Source organism: Paracoccidioides brasiliensis (assembly GCF_000150735.1).
Source record: "Paracoccidioides brasiliensis Pb18 unplaced genomic scaffold supercont2.16, whole genome shotgun sequence".
Lineage (NCBI taxonomy): Eukaryota > Fungi > Ascomycota > Eurotiomycetes > Onygenales > Ajellomycetaceae > Paracoccidioides > Paracoccidioides brasiliensis.
Window position 1 is genome coordinate 219,401 of NW_011371373.1, and position 17,145 is coordinate 236,545.

A 17,145-nucleotide genomic window follows, 5' to 3' on the forward strand; every position below is an offset into this window, starting at 1 on the left:
TTAAACTAGTTGTGAGATTATATTACATATAAATTATTACTATTTTTATATTGAAAATTATATTAATACTAGTTTAAAAATTTAATACTTTATTATATATCTTTTTATAGAAATTTTTATATTGTTTTCTTTATTATTTAAATTAAAATTATTAAATTAAAATTTTTTTATTCTTTAAATTTTATTTTTAAATTAAATTTCTTTATATTTTTAAATTTAAAAATGTATTTAATTTCATATTTATAAACTTATCACAATCGCTGACCACTTATAGATAAGATATAAAAATATTCAAATTGTAAGTGAAGTTATTGGACAGCATTTAAATATAGATAACATGAAAAAACATCATTATTTAAAAAGTTAATAATCTTTAAATATCCATTTCAAAACGGTTAACAGTAAATACGTAATATGTTTGGTTTCAGATTCAGACAAAGATTTTACTTCAAGCTTCATTGTCATTTAGGTTTATTGTTCTTGTACTTTTGGTAACCTTTTGACTATATAAAGTCCTCTGGAACCCCAGATGTTCAGAAATGGGATCATGCATTCCAAGGATAAAAATATATCACAGTATATTCTCTGACACATATAGAAAAGCTTCAGAAGCAACAGCGCAACCATGCAGCTCTCTTTTCTCTATTCAATTGGTGCCTTTCTCAGCGTCGCTGGCGCGGCATGCACGCCCAAACAATCGGTGAGTCTGGATATTTGGGCTTATTCCGCTGATGCTTTTATCCCTTCTTCCTCATGTTCTTCCTGCCTAGCTTTCCCTGCTTCTTTCCAATTTTACCCTTATCCACTAGCGACAAAAATGATGACATGGATATTGATTGATCTTGTGGTGAATTCACCGTGGGCTTCAGAATCAAACAGAACGGTCTCAGCATCCGTAACTTTACCAGCGACATGAAAAGCGACGAGGAGGGCTTCCATCATGTCGGCCACGATGGCATTCTGCGCTCTTTTAATAGAAATGGGAAGGTCATTGACTACTACCGCCTGGACGAGAAACAGCTATTAGCCATTGGAAATGAAATACCCCAACAAATCGACTATCTGGAACATTTGTCCGCAAATGCGAATAGCTCAAAGGTTTATGAGGACGCGATCTGGTCCCCGACGCCAACCATTCCTACACCATCGCTGAAGCACAAGACGAAACGTGGGTTGATTATGAAGAGAGAACCCCCCCCACCAACTCCTAGACCAGACCGGTGCCAAAACTATGGATGTGTAAGTAATCTAGAATGCACGGTGGTAAATTGTCGTTTGTGCATTCATTTTCCCGCAGGCAGCGAACTTGGTATTTGTGCTCCCTAGACGGCCGATCTGGGCATCCTATACCCACAAGTCCAGACATTTTGGGGTTTGGTGGGGGGAGGGGGGAGGGGGGAGGGGGAGAAAGGGGAAAGGGTTGTGTTGGAAGATTGATATTTGTTTGTTGTCATGGACATTGTTGCTGCTTCAAAATAGCGTTTCCTCTGCACCTACGTTCAGCGATACTCTGCTTTGGCTATTCAACCTCTGCATGTTTCCTCTTTAGTGATGGAAGCTCCGTGAGGCTTTTTTACCTTGAGCTTGAAGGATCAGTCTCTTATATTGCAGAAGTCGCTTTGTGGACTCTCAACTCTTCGACTCCCGACTCGCGACTCTGTTCCATAGATATCTATCAATGTAGTTAAAGGTCCCACAAATTTCAGTTTATCGATCTATATAATTCATGTGACTAAACTAGTCCATATCAGGAAGGGATCTTGGTGTTAAACCACGGAATCTTCGGTTGGGGGCGTAACGTGACAGAGCGATGCAAGATTAACTAATTACGTAAACTAGTTTAACTAGTTACCAGTGTATGATGAATGAATATCGCGTACGTATCTTATTTAGGCATCCGGGGGGCCGGGGGGCGGGGCGGTGGCTAGCCTATCTTGGTCCCCAAGAGCAAACCCTCACCCTATTGAAACCATCCAGAACTCCGGGTTTCTTAACAAGACGGACAGCAAATCTGGATTTAACCACAGCCAACCGGCCAAGACCGTAGTCGCCCCAAAAGATGCAAAGACAAGGGAGATTAAACTCTCATCCCACGCCTCCACCAAGAAACCCTAATATCACGTGATGTAGCTATTCTCATCCTTGATAGTTGTTGGTCGAGGCTAGCTAACTATATAGGGTTCATCACGGGCAAAACCAGTGCCAACAATAGTTTCAGGTCTATTTCTGTTAGGGATCAAGGTTGACCCATATGATTGCACTCGTCCTGTTGTTCCGTATCATAGACTCCGGAGTACCGGCGACCCTTTTTTACCAGCGCAGTTTGTAGTTCTTACAATTTCATCCTTGAAATAGCCCTAATTAGGCTTAGCGCTTTAAGTTCCGGGTTGTTTAGGTCCCAACAAGCCGTGGCTTACATAACACTGGCCGATTCTGTGATCGGGTTGAAGGCTTCAACTTCACTCAACTCCATTCAGCCCATTATTTCCAGAAACCAGAAGAAATGAAGAGGTAGAAGGACATAGAGACTCCATTATCCCTTATTTGCTTGGTGAGTGCATGCAATGTCTTGTTGCCGCATGCAAATTATAGCTAGGTAGCTCGGCTGGATGGGGCTACGGCTAACCTTCGGACCTCGAACCCAGGTTCAACCCTCAGTTTCTGTACCGGAAAATCACTTGAACACAACATCTGATCTTGCTTTGCTCTGTTCTGCGCCCTCTTGCTTCCCAGGCCCGCTAATATCATCAACCTGGTACTACATTCCCCTTAATCTACTCCTGATACAGACCTTCGGATCCTCGGTATGCATTGTTACCCAATCTTCCACTCTCCTCTCCATATTTACCCCAGAGCTCCACCCCATTGGCCATATCCTCCCGATATCAGCTAATCCACAAACCGTAAAATAGTAAGATGGAAAAGGCAATAATAATAACTGACTAATTGTTTTTGATATCGTCAGCTCCTTCCTCTCTTTCTCCCGACGAAGACGTCCCCTATTCCCTTGGTCAGGGCCCCTTTCAGCGACCCCAGCGTCTCATTGAGCGTTCTCTGCAACCATGGCCACTACCCAAGTCCCCCCCGCGGTGGGCTCATCGAAACCACTCGAGAAAAAACCGGTCAAGTTTAGCAATCTGCTGCGTGAGTGACTTCCCTTGACATAATAGGAAAATTGAAAGATAGTCGCAATGCGAGTGGAGGAAATGTGGTTTTTCTAACTTTTTCATGCATCTATATAGTTGGCGCGGGTTTGAATATGTTTGAGTAAGTTCTCCTCAGATTGCACCGTGGCAGTTTTTCTTGTTGCTAATGAACTTTTAGGGTCACGACGCTGGGACAGGTAATTTCCTCCGATGTATCTTAATGCTCTACGAAGCAGAAACCCAGTTCTAACTTATTCCAGCCGCTGGAAGTGATCAAGACGACCATGGCCGCTAACAGAAACGATTCGTTCGCTGGCGCCATGCGTCGGATTTGGGGTCGTGGCGGAGTACTTGGGTGTTAGTAGTCTCTCGACTGTGCTTCTTCTATTATTAAACCCCTTTCCACAATTCACGAGCTCGACTAACTCCATATAAACAGACTACCAAGGTCTCATTCCCTGGGCCTGGATTGAGGCGTCTACTAAAGGTGCTGTGCTCCTCTTCGTCGCGTCGGAAGCGGAATACTACGCCAAAACCTTCGGTTCCAACGACTTCGTCGCTGGCATTAGTGGAGGTATGGCTGGTGGCATCGCCCAGGCCTATGCAACCATGGGTTTCTGCACGTGCATGAAAACCGTCGAAATCACCAAGCATAAGCTGGCTGCCTCGGGCATGAAACCGCCCGGCACCTTCGCGACGTTTATGGACATTTATCGCAAAGAGGGAATTCGAGGGATTAATAAGGGTGTTAATGCCGTTGCGATTCGGCAGACGACGAATTGGGGGTCTCGGTTTGGACTGTCTCGATTGGCGGAGACGGCCATTCGTCGTGTTACGGGTAAGGAGGAGAGTGAGAAGCTTAGTGGGGCGGAGAAGGTGCTTGCTTCGGGTCTTGGTGGTGGGTTGTCGGCGTGGAATCAGCCGATCGAGGTTATCCGGGTTGAGATGCAGAGTAAGACTGTTGATCCGAACAGGCCTAAGAATTTGACGGTGGGCAAGACGTTGAAGTATATCTATGAAACCAATGGGCTGAAGGGTTTGTATCGTGGCGTTACTCCCCGTATTGGCCTGGGGATCTGGCAGACCATTTGCATGGTTGCGTTGGGTGATATGTATGTTTTAACCCCCTTTGTCACTTCTACCTTCCTCTTGTTTGTCCACTTCTCTGGGGATATATGTGCTAACCGTCATTTCTTCCACCCAGGGCTAAGGAAACTGTCGAGAAATTGACGGGCGACAAGATCACCGCCAAACACTAGGCACTTCATGGAAATCATGACTGCCATTAAGAGTTGAGAGAAGGGGTTAGAAAGACAAAAGTAGTTTTTAGGCGACTCCATCTTGCATTCTTATCTTAAGATTTGTCAGACATTTCGTATTGGAACGTTTGGACATAGACTAATCTGCTCGCTTCTACGGTTACCCGTACGCATAGTCTTTTCCATTTGCCCGTCCTTTGGGCGCTGCGGCGAATACCCCTAGGACTTATCTTGTTCTGTAATACGCAATTTGGTGCGTGCCTGCATGACGCTTGAGTTATATATAGTTCCTTTTTCATCCTAAAGATAGAAACGGATTATTATTTTAATAGTTGAATCCGACATTCATTGACAATTGTAACCATGGAAGCCTCCCTTTAGTATGCCCTTTCAAAATGCTCTTCTGCTGAATGCTTGTTTTCAACATACGAGCATAGGGTGGGTGTGGAGTTTTCAAGTCACGCGCCGACCTTTTAGTAGTTGAGTGTGGCCACCAACGAATCCGGGCTTCCGTAAGTCGTTTCTTTGGTTAGTCTGCTTTTACAATTCTGCTGTATACTCCTGTCATTCGTACTTGGACCCATTCAACTGGTTGGTTGCCATGTTGAAGTTCAATCAGAACTCTTTGACGGTGTATTGTCAAATTTGTTCCCCTAGTCCTTGGAATCTTTGCTGTTTCAGACCTCCGTGATAGTTAGTTACATTCTGCGGGGTGGCCCCACCCTCTGTTGATATTTTACTGGAAAGAAGAAAACTCATACACATCATCATTTCACTGTCACAAAACATCAATATTCCAGCAAGATCCGCTCTATGATTTAATCATTTTCTGAAAAAAAGTGCTTGTCGATTATATCCCCTTTTCCGCCAACTGTATTTTAATGTCATCAAATGACCCCATTTTCTCATTCTCTCCTCTTTTATTTTGATCCCCGACCCTCCCTTTTTTAGACCCAGTTAATGCCCGGTGGATGTGCTGCTTCTCAACACCTTTGATATAGTCATTTCTCCCAATCCGGTTGTGTAATGGGCGTATTAGATTGCTTTCCTTTTGAAATGACAGGCTTCTGGGGGTGGAGCTTTTCAAGTTCATCACAGCGTGTGAATGCCATGGTGGTGGCGTGAGGTAGGTTTATCACGATGTATTCGATCATGCATCATTGATATCTTATTTGCGACGCCATGCGAGCCTGGTATTTTAGGCGTTCCATTTGTTAGGGTCCATCACCATCGTTTTCAGGTTAGGGTTCATGGTCCCAGAGCGCCTTGGGATGGAACCTCCCTGTTCCCGCTGACATCGCCAAAACGAACCTGTAGCCTTAAGGGTGAAAGGGACGCCTGCGAACCAAACTATTGTAAATTGAAGGATGGCTCGATTTTTTTTTTTTTTTTTTTTTTTTTGATTTTAAGTGGAAAAAATGGTATGGATATCAGGTAAAATGAAATAAAGATTGTGAGGAATCGAGTCTCATAAAAATCGACGCGCTTTGAATAAAACTTCTTCCGAGGTTGAAGGATGCTGAAAAAGATCTTTACTTCCAAATGAAGAAAAATTTCATGGAGTAAGTTATATAGGGTTAACTCCTCTTTCGCCATTTCATCGTGCCAAGAGTCTCGCGAAGCAGCGGATGGAGATTTTCCACCGACTTCGCAGCCGCCCCTAAGTAGGAGACATTGCAAGGATTGCATTTGCGAGGAAATGGCCTTTGTTGTGCTGGTATAAAAAAAAAAAACCGACGCATGGTCAATGAACCACAGATCGCAGCGTATTTGATCGAACGAGAAACAAGCAAATGACATGTTTCATCAAACTGCATGTACTATAACCTGCTTGTCTGATACAATACACGTTTTTTTATTTCTCTCCACGACATGGCATCCTTATGTTGAATTTAAAGTATGTACAGTGTAACTTACTCTTGCGTTCTCCGAACCCTGAAATACAACGTTGGTTAATGACTTAAGAAAGGCAAAAGAGTCCATGTCTATCTTTTTAGCATGTGTTTATTTTCTCCCTCATATTCCCACACTTTTCCCACAAGCTACCATAGATGACGTATGTACCTTTAATCTAACAGGGGGTTTGGTTGTCTGCAATACAATTACAAAAGAATTCTGGGAGGGAGATGTGAAGTTGGAATTTTACAAACAAGGAAAAGGAATGCAGATAACAAAAGAAAAGAAAAATGTAATTGAGGCTAGGAGGCTCATCCAAAATTTTGCCTCATGCCTTCTAATTTTATATTTTCCTATATTAGCAATGAGACCATTGGAGTTTCAAGAATTGTTGAAGAGGGAAGAAAGGGGGTGTGGTTAGATTTGCGGTTCTCTAATATAACAGGGAGGAATAGTGTCAACGGTAACGCCAATGGCACCGTATTTAAACGGTCAAGCCGATTTCTGCGGCGAAGGGGAGGGCGTGCAGATCGCCAACAGCGGAGACGGACGCCTTGCCGGAAAGGAGGGATTTGGCGGCCTGTTTGGCGTGTATCAGCACGATATCTAAAATAGAACAGAAACTGGAAATATGGCATTTGGGTTGGGGGTTATTACGTACCGCCTTAACCTGTTGTTCAGTGACTTTCTCGATACCCTGGCCAATATCAGAAATCTGGAGTGGCTTGCCACCATGGACTAGTCTGGATCCGGTGAACTCAAGGAAGGATGTGGCATGATCTGCAGCCTCCAATGAGCGAAATTTGGCGAGGGCAGAAGCCTTCTTGATATCCTCACTGCTGACATTGCCTGCCGCAACCTTCTCAATCGTCTCGACAATGCTCTTGCTGGCAGCCGCAACACTCTGCGCCTTGCCCGAGACGGTGATATGGAGAAGGCCGGCATCAGAGTAAGTGGCATTGTTGGTTGACACTGTTACGTCAGAGAATGCCTCAGTGGCCTTGGCAAGGAGAGAGGTTCCACGAGACCATTTGATGGTGGACTGGCCTCCGAGGAGGGCAGCAAGGATCGCAAATTCTGGTTTGTAGTTGGCGCTGCCGATGGTACTGGAACCGGAGAAGGCGATTGCGATGGCATTGCCAACCTGGCTTGCAATTCTTTCCTCGCCTCCAAAGTACTTGGATGGCTCACTAGCCTTCGGGCTGAATGGTCCGGAGCTTGAGGTAGTAGGAATATCACGGCAGAGTTGGCCAACCCACTTGGACAAAGCTGTAGTACTGGGGCCGCTTGAGACGATTGCAATGGATGGTTTCGAGTATGCTCCCTGAGCGAACGCTGCGATTCCTTCTGTTTCAACATACTTTCTGAAAGGTGATGAGGCACAAGGGATCAAATTCTCTCCAAGACCGCGGTGGAAAGCAACGTTGTGTGTGGAATCCAGCGCCTGGGCAGTTGGGTTTGCTACAAGGCCCTTCTGGGAGTACTTAACGAGATCCAAGACAAGCTCATCAAGTTCATGTTCTGATAAGAAGAAAATTTATAGTCAGAATATATAGTTTGGCAAACGGACTTTCGGGTCCTGTTTTGCTGAGGAGCATTACTGACGGGAGTATTTGGTTCCTGATATTACCTCCACAAGGAGCTCTGCATAATAAGGGAGGTCACTGTTGAGGAATTTGGCGGTAAGGACGAGGTTTTCTCTCGAGTGAGATGCGGACAACTCCCCACCAAGCAACTCTGACTCGCGGGTGATCCGCAGCGCTGAGCGCTTGATAGTAGACTACCCAATTGCAGAATATCATCAGTCTCCAATCACGTGCATGTGGATGGCCAATTGAGCCCATAAACAAAGCAAATCGTCCACAATTGACTCACTTTAAAAGCAAACTTCTCCAAAAGATCAGAGTAACCCGGGAAGGGCTGGTACCGCGAACCAGCCTTTGCAACGAGGGATAGAGTGGTGGTACGTCCAGCAACCTCTCTATTAGCAAATTTCACACCAGCAGCCTCGCCAACCTCATATTCGAAGCCCTTATTAGCGGCCGCTGCCATTCCGCGGCGGGTGCTTGGCTGGGCAATACATTGTTTTCGGAGACACCGTGGCGCATTCCGGCCGAAAGCAGACCGGAAAAGCATGATCGCACGTACTAGAGGAGTAGTCAATTGAAAGCAATTAGAGGTGGAGGCAAGGATGCAACGGCGTCTCAGGGTGGTTCTGCAGCCGTCGTAGAGATCTCGACGTATATCAAGATGTCACCGTACGTCGATTTCGGGGAAAATGTAGAATTGGCGTTCCGAAGCCCTTCCCGAAACGGAACTTGGGCGAGTCCGCATTTCTGGGCGGTGTGATTGGCAGGATTGACGAATGCTTGGCATCCCGGCTGCCGTGTTTGTCCGGGATCATGTGACACTGGTGTTGTCGCGAACAGATGAGTCAGCAGCCCAACGGGCAATAAGCAGATATTTTTCAAGGCGGGCCAGCTGATGATGAACAAGTGTAAGAGAGGAGACACCCATATTCAGATTGTCTACTGCACAACACAGCAAGAGTAAGCAGGGACTATTTGATACACGCTAAGGTATCTCATATTGTCTCTTGTCTACACACTCATGAATGCCCAACGGTGACATTGGGGTTCTCTTCTAGAGGAGCCCGCTCTTTCTCTCTAGAAGAATAACGGAGGAACATCATGTCTCAAGTGAGCTCTTATCCCACTATTTCAAATCCCATTGGTGTGCCTTGCTTTGCTGATATATGCTTGTATGCTGATGTGAGGGTCCTAGTATGCGGCAGAGCTATGCAAACTGCTAATCACAGACAATTTCGGGGAGCTCTATTCTGTAAGGCTTTCTCTACTCACCAACATAAGGCGGAACTCTGACCTTTTGGTTTCTTTTAATAATCTAGTTAATATTTTCCTACCTGCTCTACCACGGCCGCCAACCTTTGTACAGAATAGTCCAGCATACTCATCTATCCCCTCTCCAAGTTAGACATGGTCTGGCTGTTCTAATCCAACAGCATCTAATATATCATTGTACTTCCCTGGATGACGGTATTACATACTATGAAGCTAGCTGGAGGACTGCATACAATCTCGTACGGTCGGGAAAGGTCATACAATTGGTCGAAGAAAGACTGGGGGAGTATGCTGCCAAAGTGATGTCCATCATCATCTATCATGGTCATGTGAAGATTAGCTATTTAGAGACGCTACCAGAGCTACAACCTCAAGCTCAGCGGAAAGAAGAAGATGATACAGGCGGAAATGGACCCAATGAAACACATGAGGGCGAAGATGACGCTGTAAATCCAGAGGGAGTAGAGCTGAAAATAGAAGATGGCGAACAAGTTGAGGTAGGAGGGCCGGAGAACGGCATTAATGGCAATCACGACGAGCATGAACTCTCTCAACTTCACCCCACTTTGCGATCGCTTGCTACCTATGGATATATTATGAAGGTACGGGACGCCCATTTCCAAAGTCCGTCAGATCTTGTCGAGGATGCCGAAAGGGCCATTGGCGCACGGTCGGATGTACGTGGTTTGAAGGGGAAAAGGCTCCAGGAAGCGATTGAGACCGGAGTGGAGGTATACATTCAAGAGAAAACAGATGGAACGATATCTCAAGGGTCAGTTAAAGGGGGTTTACCCAGGGGCACTAAACGACGCGCCGGAAGGTCGACAACACACTCTTCAAACAAAAGAGTGAAGAGTGAACATACGGCAGAAGATGAGGCCGATGGGCGCTATGATGACATCAGCGATGACGACTACGTGGATGACAATGCTACACCGATGGATGTGAGTGATCTTTTTCCAGTGACATGTGCTATGCCATGTGGTGCTGACTTACTATAGTGTAATATGATTGTTCGTGTCAATTTTCAGAAATTCGAGGTCGCATTACGAAACAGACGTTTTGTTAGATTGGCTGCACATCATACCTCCGCGGTGACCTCTCAAGTCTACGAAGCGCTACTTGATCGCATTGAGCTTAAAACTCCTGTATGCCGAAAGCAGCTAGAGCGTGCTTCGGAGGGGGAGGAAGGCGAGCAATATTCCGTCGCTATCCCGCTACATACCATCCTAGATGACCTTGACCCCGGCCTGGAGCTCTCGGGTTCCATGGCTAAAACAGATCCAAAGAGCCCACTTTCAAATAGACACATAGGCCTCAATGGAGACTACGACGATGACGACGGGGGAGGTTCCCGAAAGAGTAACAAAAACCGAATATATGAACTCGAGCAACACCTGTCTCTCCTGGCCCAGGAACCACATATTTTCTCCACACGCAGTATGCAATCGGGCATGATAACCTGGGCTGTCGAATTCAGACATCTCGCCTGCCGACTCCGCCATCTAGAACTCGAGCGCATTATCGAATCGCGCTTCGGCACCATTGCAGTGCGTGTCGTCCGCGTACTCGCTGCAAAGGGAAAACTGGATGAGAAACGCCTTCAGGAAATCAGCCTGATGGCGTCTAAGGAACTACGCCAGGTGCTTGCGCGTATGGAAGCGGCTGGCTTCGTTGACCTGCAGGAAGTACCGCGCGACACACAGCGCCAGCCGTCTCGGACTATGTATCTTTGGTTCTTCGATCCGGACCGCGTGGGCACTATGGTCCTCGAGGATACGTATAAGTCCATGTCGCGCTGCCTGCAGCGCATGGCTGTTGAGAGGAATAAGTTGAAGTTCTTTTTGGAAAAAACAGAGCGCACAGATGTTAAGGGGAATGAAGAGAAGTATTTGTCTGCTGCGGAGCTCAAGATGTTGAAGGAGTGGCGCGATAAGGAGGCTCTGCTACTTGGGGAGGTTGGGAGGTTAGATGACATAGTTGCTGTTTTGAGAGATTATTGAATTCGCTCTTTTCTTTCTTTTTCGATTTTTCGATTTTTCGTTTGGTGAGCCCCTTTCAAATTTCTCGTCACATTTTAGACATTACAACTCCCATCTTCCACAATCTGTTTATGATTTTTATTTTGTTTGCCTTGGGACACAAACGACAGAGTAATGCTGCGGTTGGCCAATGAATATCTAAATTTTTCTGCATTCATCTGCAGACATCCACACCATCCACACGGCCGATTTCCTGCTTTCACAAGCTACCCAACCTTGGGAAGTTCGAGCTTCCATGCTTATTGACACTCTGATGCTAATTGGAGTAACCTATGATCAGATACTTGTTTTGCAGATGATTGACCTGCAAAAATGATGTTGAGTTGGGATTCCTTCGTGAATGACTTACAAGTCTATATGACAGCGATTAGGTTAAGTTTAAACCTCCCGTGAATTCCACAAGACTAATTGCAACATCTCCCCGTCCCATAACCCTACCTGACTATAGAATTGGGAGAAGGAGAAGACGCTCACTAGCCATCTTTCAAGACTTGTCTAATGGAAACAGCTCCTTTCAGATGTCTGAGCCCCCACACTCTTACAGCTTTCCTAGTGTCAAGGCTTCGTTAATATCACCAATCAAATACATTATTGTGTGTGTGTGGGGTGTCGGGACGCCAAATCTGGATTTGGAAATCGAATATGGATGGATGTTTTCGCATGAGTGTCCTCTAGTTGACAATGTCATGGCCAGAGTGTAACTATTATATATAAGCAGTGCCTCACTGCAACCTTGGAACTCCTAGGTCAAGCCAACTGAGAGCGATGTCAGTTTATCTGTCCAGCTTTAGTTTAGAACTCTTCCTCCACGGGGCGACCGCCTAAACTGCACATCCTAATAGAACCCACATTCCTAGGTCTTTACTCGTTTGAGCATTTATGCTTCTGGGTGGGCTTCCTCGCGACATCTTGGTTTGGAGCGATTAACCTTGCAGCGATGACAGCTGGGCAATGCTGGCTAAATTGAATGGTCGGAAGAAAAATAATCCCATATGGGTCTCAACGTCTTTGGTAATAACAGCCAGGTGATTTTTCATTCCTATTCTGTTGTCCATGTCTTGTCTCAATTAGAGAACCTCGTTTGGCCCCAGAGATGATTTCCTTTGGGGAAACATGACGGATGGTTCCTCGCCGCCCTTGGCACCATCCCCCAATATATAAACAGCTGGATTTCCGCTTTGCCTCATGAATTTACAGCTGTCACGGTAATGCTTGATCAATAATCGCAACTGGACACACAATGTCGTTCTCGCCTCCCCCCACAAAGGCGTCTATGGCCTCTCATCAGCGACTGTCACAGCCATGAAAATGCTCTCCAGCCTTCCTGGCGTCAAACTTGGCCTGATGGTTGGTATCGGCGGCGTCATTCCGAGTCAAAAAAATGACATTCGGCTCGGGGATATTGTTGTTGGGACCCTCAATAGCGAAAACCATAGTGTTAGGCAATACGATTTCTTATAAGCATGTACAGGACCAGGAGAACTTTGACAACTGTAACGAAGGAAATGAGGAGATACTTCTAGAACGGCCCGACGAAGAGCCATGCATTCACTACGGCGGCATTGTTTCTGGGAACTCTGTAATAAGAAATACAGTAATGCGCGATTTGCTGGCGCAGAGCTGTCTTTGCTTTGAAATGAAAACTGCTGGGTTGATGAATTATTCTCCTTGTCTTGTCATCTGGGGAATCTGGGACTTGTGCGATATGCACAAAAATGACCGTTAGCAAAAATATGCTGCCGCCGCAGCGGCGGCATATGCCAAAGGGCTACTGGGTATTATAGATGCGGGCATTAGTGAGGTTAAGAAGGAGAAGAGGGCGCGCGAGATATTAGATTACCATGAGCAAATAATTCTTTCTTCTTGCTTGAAGTTTCAGATTTTATTGTTCAGTTCTGTCTCGGGCGCTATATCACAAACCGGATGTCATTAGGGATAATACATCTACCTACATGTCGGGTATTTTCATAGAGTTGTTTTAACCAAATATTAGTTGTCAGTAGAGCTATTTTTCTTTTACTAATTCAGAATGGCGCTGGCAACCAAAACAAACGTATTTGAAATACATACCAAAACCTTGGTCAAGGATAGAATGCATGAGAAGCTCCTCAAATGGCTGTTTCCCCTCAACTCATCCTGGCGCCCTGAGTGCCAAAAGAAGCGGGTTGACGGTACCAGTATGTAACTAGTTACTTGAAGATCTTAAATATCTCGACCGGTCGTCCGAGACAGCGACCTGCCGAACACTATCTACTATGGAGATCCAGGAGCAGGGAAACGATTCTCTCGTAGGTAAAAAGCCGACATTTTCTCTCAGTAAACAGGCTATAACTACAAATTGACTCACCCGAATAGATCTTTTGTCATCAATCGGCTGCCGGGAACAACCTGCCTTGACAACAGGCGTTCCGTACTTATACTGCGATTACAGGGAATAAAAGACGTAGACGCCGGAAAACATCCTTGGTGCTCTGCTGAAATAGTTGCTTTAATGTCTTCCTGAAGTACCCGAAGATGTTTTGACAGAATGGCAAGCTTGATCGATTGCAAAGGTTGCTAACTACGGGAACAACTAACTTATGGTAGGATATAGATCTAGGAAAACTGGAATGAGAAGCTCACCATGGGAACGTTCAGCCAGACTTCTCGTAACTAGCGCTCATTTTACAGCGATATATATTTGTCTAGATGCGATTGATGAACTGAAAGACATGCGAAGGCTTTTTGGAATGCTTGCTAAAAAAAGCTCTCCCATGCCCTTGAGACAGTCCGCATTTATTTTGGAGAGGCACCTACCATTCCACTTGCCGCCCGTGAGAGTGACATTCGGCTGTTTATAGAACATGAAATTGGCGGGCCTAATGATTATGAGTCTGATGCTATGGATGAAAAAACTCAAATGCAATATCTTTAAGAGTTATTGACTCTGCTGAGGGAATACGGGTTCATATTTACGTCCATTGGCCGTCATTACATTTCATTGCTAATATCGAATTAGATTTCTATTGCCTGCTTTAAAAATGCGGACAATCCTACAGGAACAAACTGTCCTCGATCGTGAAGAAGCACTGAAACCGTTGCCATCAAACCTTGATGACGCATTTGCAGGAACAATGGAAAGGATTGAGAGGCAAACAGATTCACAGTTTAAACTGGAAGCAGAGGCAATTGACTGAGTCCATTTGGAAGGGTGAACTCTCACATTAGTGAACTCTTGTGCAGACACTTGATTAGGCACAGACAAAATCGTTCAACGCGGGTGGCTTTTTCGAAAAATCACACTGCTGAATTGCTGTCATGGCTTGATTGTAGTTGACCAGGAGACATCTATTGCCTGCTTGGTCCATTTCTCCTTGAAAGAGTATCTCCAACCATTAGGCCCTCTACTTGGGCAACCTAAACAGCATTGGGCAGCCACATAGTCCGTACCTGATTTTGTTTTCTACAGTTCAAGTCTGTGACGACTGCGGAAGCACCAGAGATGTACAGTGTGGTTTGAGAGAAAACGAAGGATAATAAAATTCTAACTGGTCTTTCACTATTGGACTATGCCTCCACCAAATGGGGGCCACCACGTTCGAAGGAGCGAAGATTTGCTAGACGCGCCTTGGAGCTTGCTAAATCTTATTTGTATTTGAATGGTGGTCGCTTGCAGCATGATTCTTTGAGCATGCGTCTTCTGTGCAGAGCGATGTGCGAACTTTGGCACAACAAGAGTCTATGTGATAGCTTATCGCCTTTACATATTATGACCTTCCTTGGGATTTCACAACTTATGTTCTAACCTATTTTGGCCGTTCATGACATCGATTCCAGCGACTCTGGTCATCAGACGCCGCTACCATGGGCAGCCGCAAGGGGACATGACATCGTTGTAAAGATGCTGATCGAGAGGGGTGCTTCAGTGAACTCAAGAAATTGGAAAGGGCAAACAACATTATTACTGGCAGAACGGAACGGACATGTGGGAGTAGCAAATTTTCTCTGATTGCGAAGGGAGCCGTTGTGGATTCAAATAGCAAAATGGTTACAACACCACTTAGGATCGCCTGACTATCAGGCCATGAGCCTGTGGTGCGGCTGTTTCTAGAGAAGGGTGCTCTGTCCAACGGGGAGAACTGGTTTTCGCTCTAGACAGCTGTCTCGGAGGGGGCATCAGGGATACTGAGGCACTTCGTTGAAAGAGGTGTACCATTGGATTGGGTGAACGAAAGAGGCTATCCGTTGCTACAATTCGCTGCGAACGGCGGACATGAGGGCATTGTCAGGCTCTCAATAGAATGTTCTTGCAGTGGACCCAGAGAATGGGAATAATCGGACACCATTTTCATGGGCTGCGATGTCTGGGTGCTTTCCGCTGTGAAGCTACTGCTGAGAATGGAGCTGAGGTGGACTCAAGAGATGTGGTCGGAAGAACACCACTGAAGTTGTGAAGTTACTGATTGATAAGGGTACTTCAGTGAAAGCAGTGGATTTGTGTGGCCGAACACCACTATCGCACGCTGAAGAGGAGGGACATACGGCGGTTGCAGACCTGTTGGTCAAGAACGGAGGTATTCGTGCAAATCTGAAAATGGAAATGGTCGAACACTACTAGCATATGAGCACAAGGGGTTGGTGCGTTTGTTAATCGAGAAAAGGAGTTTTGCATTGAAGAACCAGGATAGAAGCACTGGTCGAATGACATTATTATTTGCTGAAGAGATGGGACAGAATGAAGTGAGTTGGTTGGAAACTGCTATGAGTTGATTCATTTAACTCGGTCAATCCCCCTTCGAATAGTGTATTCTCTGTGAGGTTATAGTTAGATAGTTTCTTGCTATTGCTTCAACAGAATGGCTATGCTATTAAAGCAATAATCAATGTCGGACTCCTTGCATTAGAAATTCCAGGTGACAAGTCATCAGAGAATTCAGCACTCAATCGCGATGATGATATTGAATTTTTTCAATAGAAATAAGTCAGGGAAACATGGCATCCAGGAACTGGGACTGGACATTCTCCATAGCTTTCTCAAAGGAAAGCGAAACTTCGCAACGAAATGAGATTTGGGGCTCGCAGTTGTCGAAACGACAAAATCTTCCTTTTTCAAGGCCGTCAAGTTTGGAAATGCAGCCTCATCAGCCAGGCGATATCCAAATTTCATGGCATGCTCACTTTCTAGAGGCTTGTTGATAATTGACTGAACAACGCAATATCAGTTCTAACTGTGATTAAATGCTCACAGTTCCAATATTTATGACACAACTTACATTTAGCTGGCATAGAAGCGCAATATTAGGGGAACAGGTTGATAAGCGAAAACTCCTTAAGACAGCTGGGAATGCATAACTACTGGTCATGATTAGTTAGCAGGAGCTAGTTAAACAATCATACAAAGTGACTCTATGATAAGAAACTAACGAGGGAATCGAAGGAATACGGAGTGCATCAGATCGATACAAATACCTAGCTAGCTAAGTAGTTATAGCTACGCGTGTGTATGTCGAAGAGTTGAAAGTTCCATTGGTGTTCAGGGGAATCAAGGATTATGTAATCGCGGTTCAGAAAATTATCTCAACCCCCCTCAACCCTTTCATCTTCCTCCTGAGATCCTCTTTTTCATCCCAGATCAACATGGCAAACCCTACCCATTGTAGCCTTTTGAGGCTCCTCAAAGCTCATTCCATTCTGGCTCCTGCCAGACCCCACAAAGATGTGACCCTTTTCTATGTTAGCCCCAACGGCGGGGTTCTGTCCAGTTAATCCAACCCTGTTTGCTCTGGCGCATAGGCACAGTTACAACTTACTTGCCCATGCGATTTCCCCCCTCAAAGGCTGTCTTCGATCCTTTTTATTCTCAGATATTCAGTAGGAAACTTGAGATTGGGTTTCTTCCTACGTTGTAGAACAAAAAATAAAAACAAAAGTAGATAAAGTAACATCTCCTGTCTCCTAAAAC

The 17,145-nt window shown here is 45.3% G+C and overlaps 7 protein-coding genes across 7 annotated transcripts; 6 read left to right on the forward strand and 1 right to left on the reverse strand.

The window, feature by feature from the left end:
• Positions 1-912: 912 nt before the first annotated feature.
• PADG_08392 (uncharacterized protein) lies at positions 913-2,115 on the forward strand (the record flags this gene model as incomplete). The annotated part of the gene is made up of 2 exons (XM_010765338.1): positions 913-1,239; positions 1,894-2,115. 2 exons carry the CDS (start codon positions 913-915, stop codon positions 2,113-2,115), a joined length of 549 nt encoding a protein of 182 aa, XP_010763640.1.
• A 947-nt stretch (positions 2,116-3,062) lies between these two features.
• Positions 3,063-4,405, forward strand: PADG_08393 (mitochondrial DNA replication protein YHM2; the record flags this gene model as incomplete). Its single annotated transcript, XM_010765339.1, has 6 exons — positions 3,063-3,144; positions 3,243-3,267; positions 3,325-3,343; positions 3,407-3,503; positions 3,586-4,258; positions 4,351-4,405. The coding sequence occupies 6 exons, from the start codon at positions 3,063-3,065 to the stop codon at positions 4,403-4,405; spliced, it is 951 nt and encodes a 316-aa protein (XP_010763641.1).
• Positions 4,406-6,785: 2,380 nt separating this feature from the next.
• Positions 6,786-8,437, reverse strand: PADG_08394 (ubiquinol--cytochrome-c reductase subunit 2; the record flags this gene model as incomplete). Its single annotated transcript, XM_010765340.1, has 4 exons — positions 6,786-6,881; positions 6,963-7,822; positions 7,907-8,081; positions 8,177-8,437. 4 exons carry the CDS (start codon positions 8,435-8,437, stop codon positions 6,786-6,788), a joined length of 1,392 nt encoding a protein of 463 aa, XP_010763642.1.
• A 554-nt stretch (positions 8,438-8,991) lies between these two features.
• Positions 8,992-11,165, forward strand: PADG_08395 (DNA-directed RNA polymerase III subunit rpc3; the record flags this gene model as incomplete). The annotated part of the gene is made up of 3 exons (XM_010765312.1): positions 8,992-9,000; positions 9,210-10,106; positions 10,164-11,165. 3 exons carry the CDS (start codon positions 8,992-8,994, stop codon positions 11,163-11,165), a joined length of 1,908 nt encoding a protein of 635 aa, XP_010763614.1.
• A 1,341-nt stretch (positions 11,166-12,506) lies between these two features.
• On the forward strand, positions 12,507-12,930 carry PADG_12435 (uncharacterized protein; the record flags this gene model as incomplete). Its single annotated transcript, XM_010765370.1, has 2 exons — positions 12,507-12,641; positions 12,676-12,930. 2 exons carry the CDS (start codon positions 12,507-12,509, stop codon positions 12,928-12,930), a joined length of 390 nt encoding a protein of 129 aa, XP_010763672.1.
• A 303-nt stretch (positions 12,931-13,233) lies between these two features.
• PADG_12436 (uncharacterized protein) lies at positions 13,234-14,380 on the forward strand (the record flags this gene model as incomplete). The annotated part of the gene is made up of 4 exons (XM_010765371.1): positions 13,234-13,381; positions 13,404-13,496; positions 13,791-14,017; positions 14,243-14,380. The coding sequence occupies 4 exons, from the start codon at positions 13,234-13,236 to the stop codon at positions 14,378-14,380; spliced, it is 606 nt and encodes a 201-aa protein (XP_010763673.1).
• Positions 14,381-16,175: 1,795 nt separating this feature from the next.
• PADG_08397 (uncharacterized protein) lies at positions 16,176-16,379 on the forward strand (the record flags this gene model as incomplete). Its single annotated transcript, XM_010765313.1, has 1 exon — positions 16,176-16,379. The coding sequence occupies one exon, from the start codon at positions 16,176-16,178 to the stop codon at positions 16,377-16,379; it is 204 nt and encodes a 67-aa protein (XP_010763615.1).
• Between the last annotated feature and the right edge of the window lie 766 nt (positions 16,380-17,145).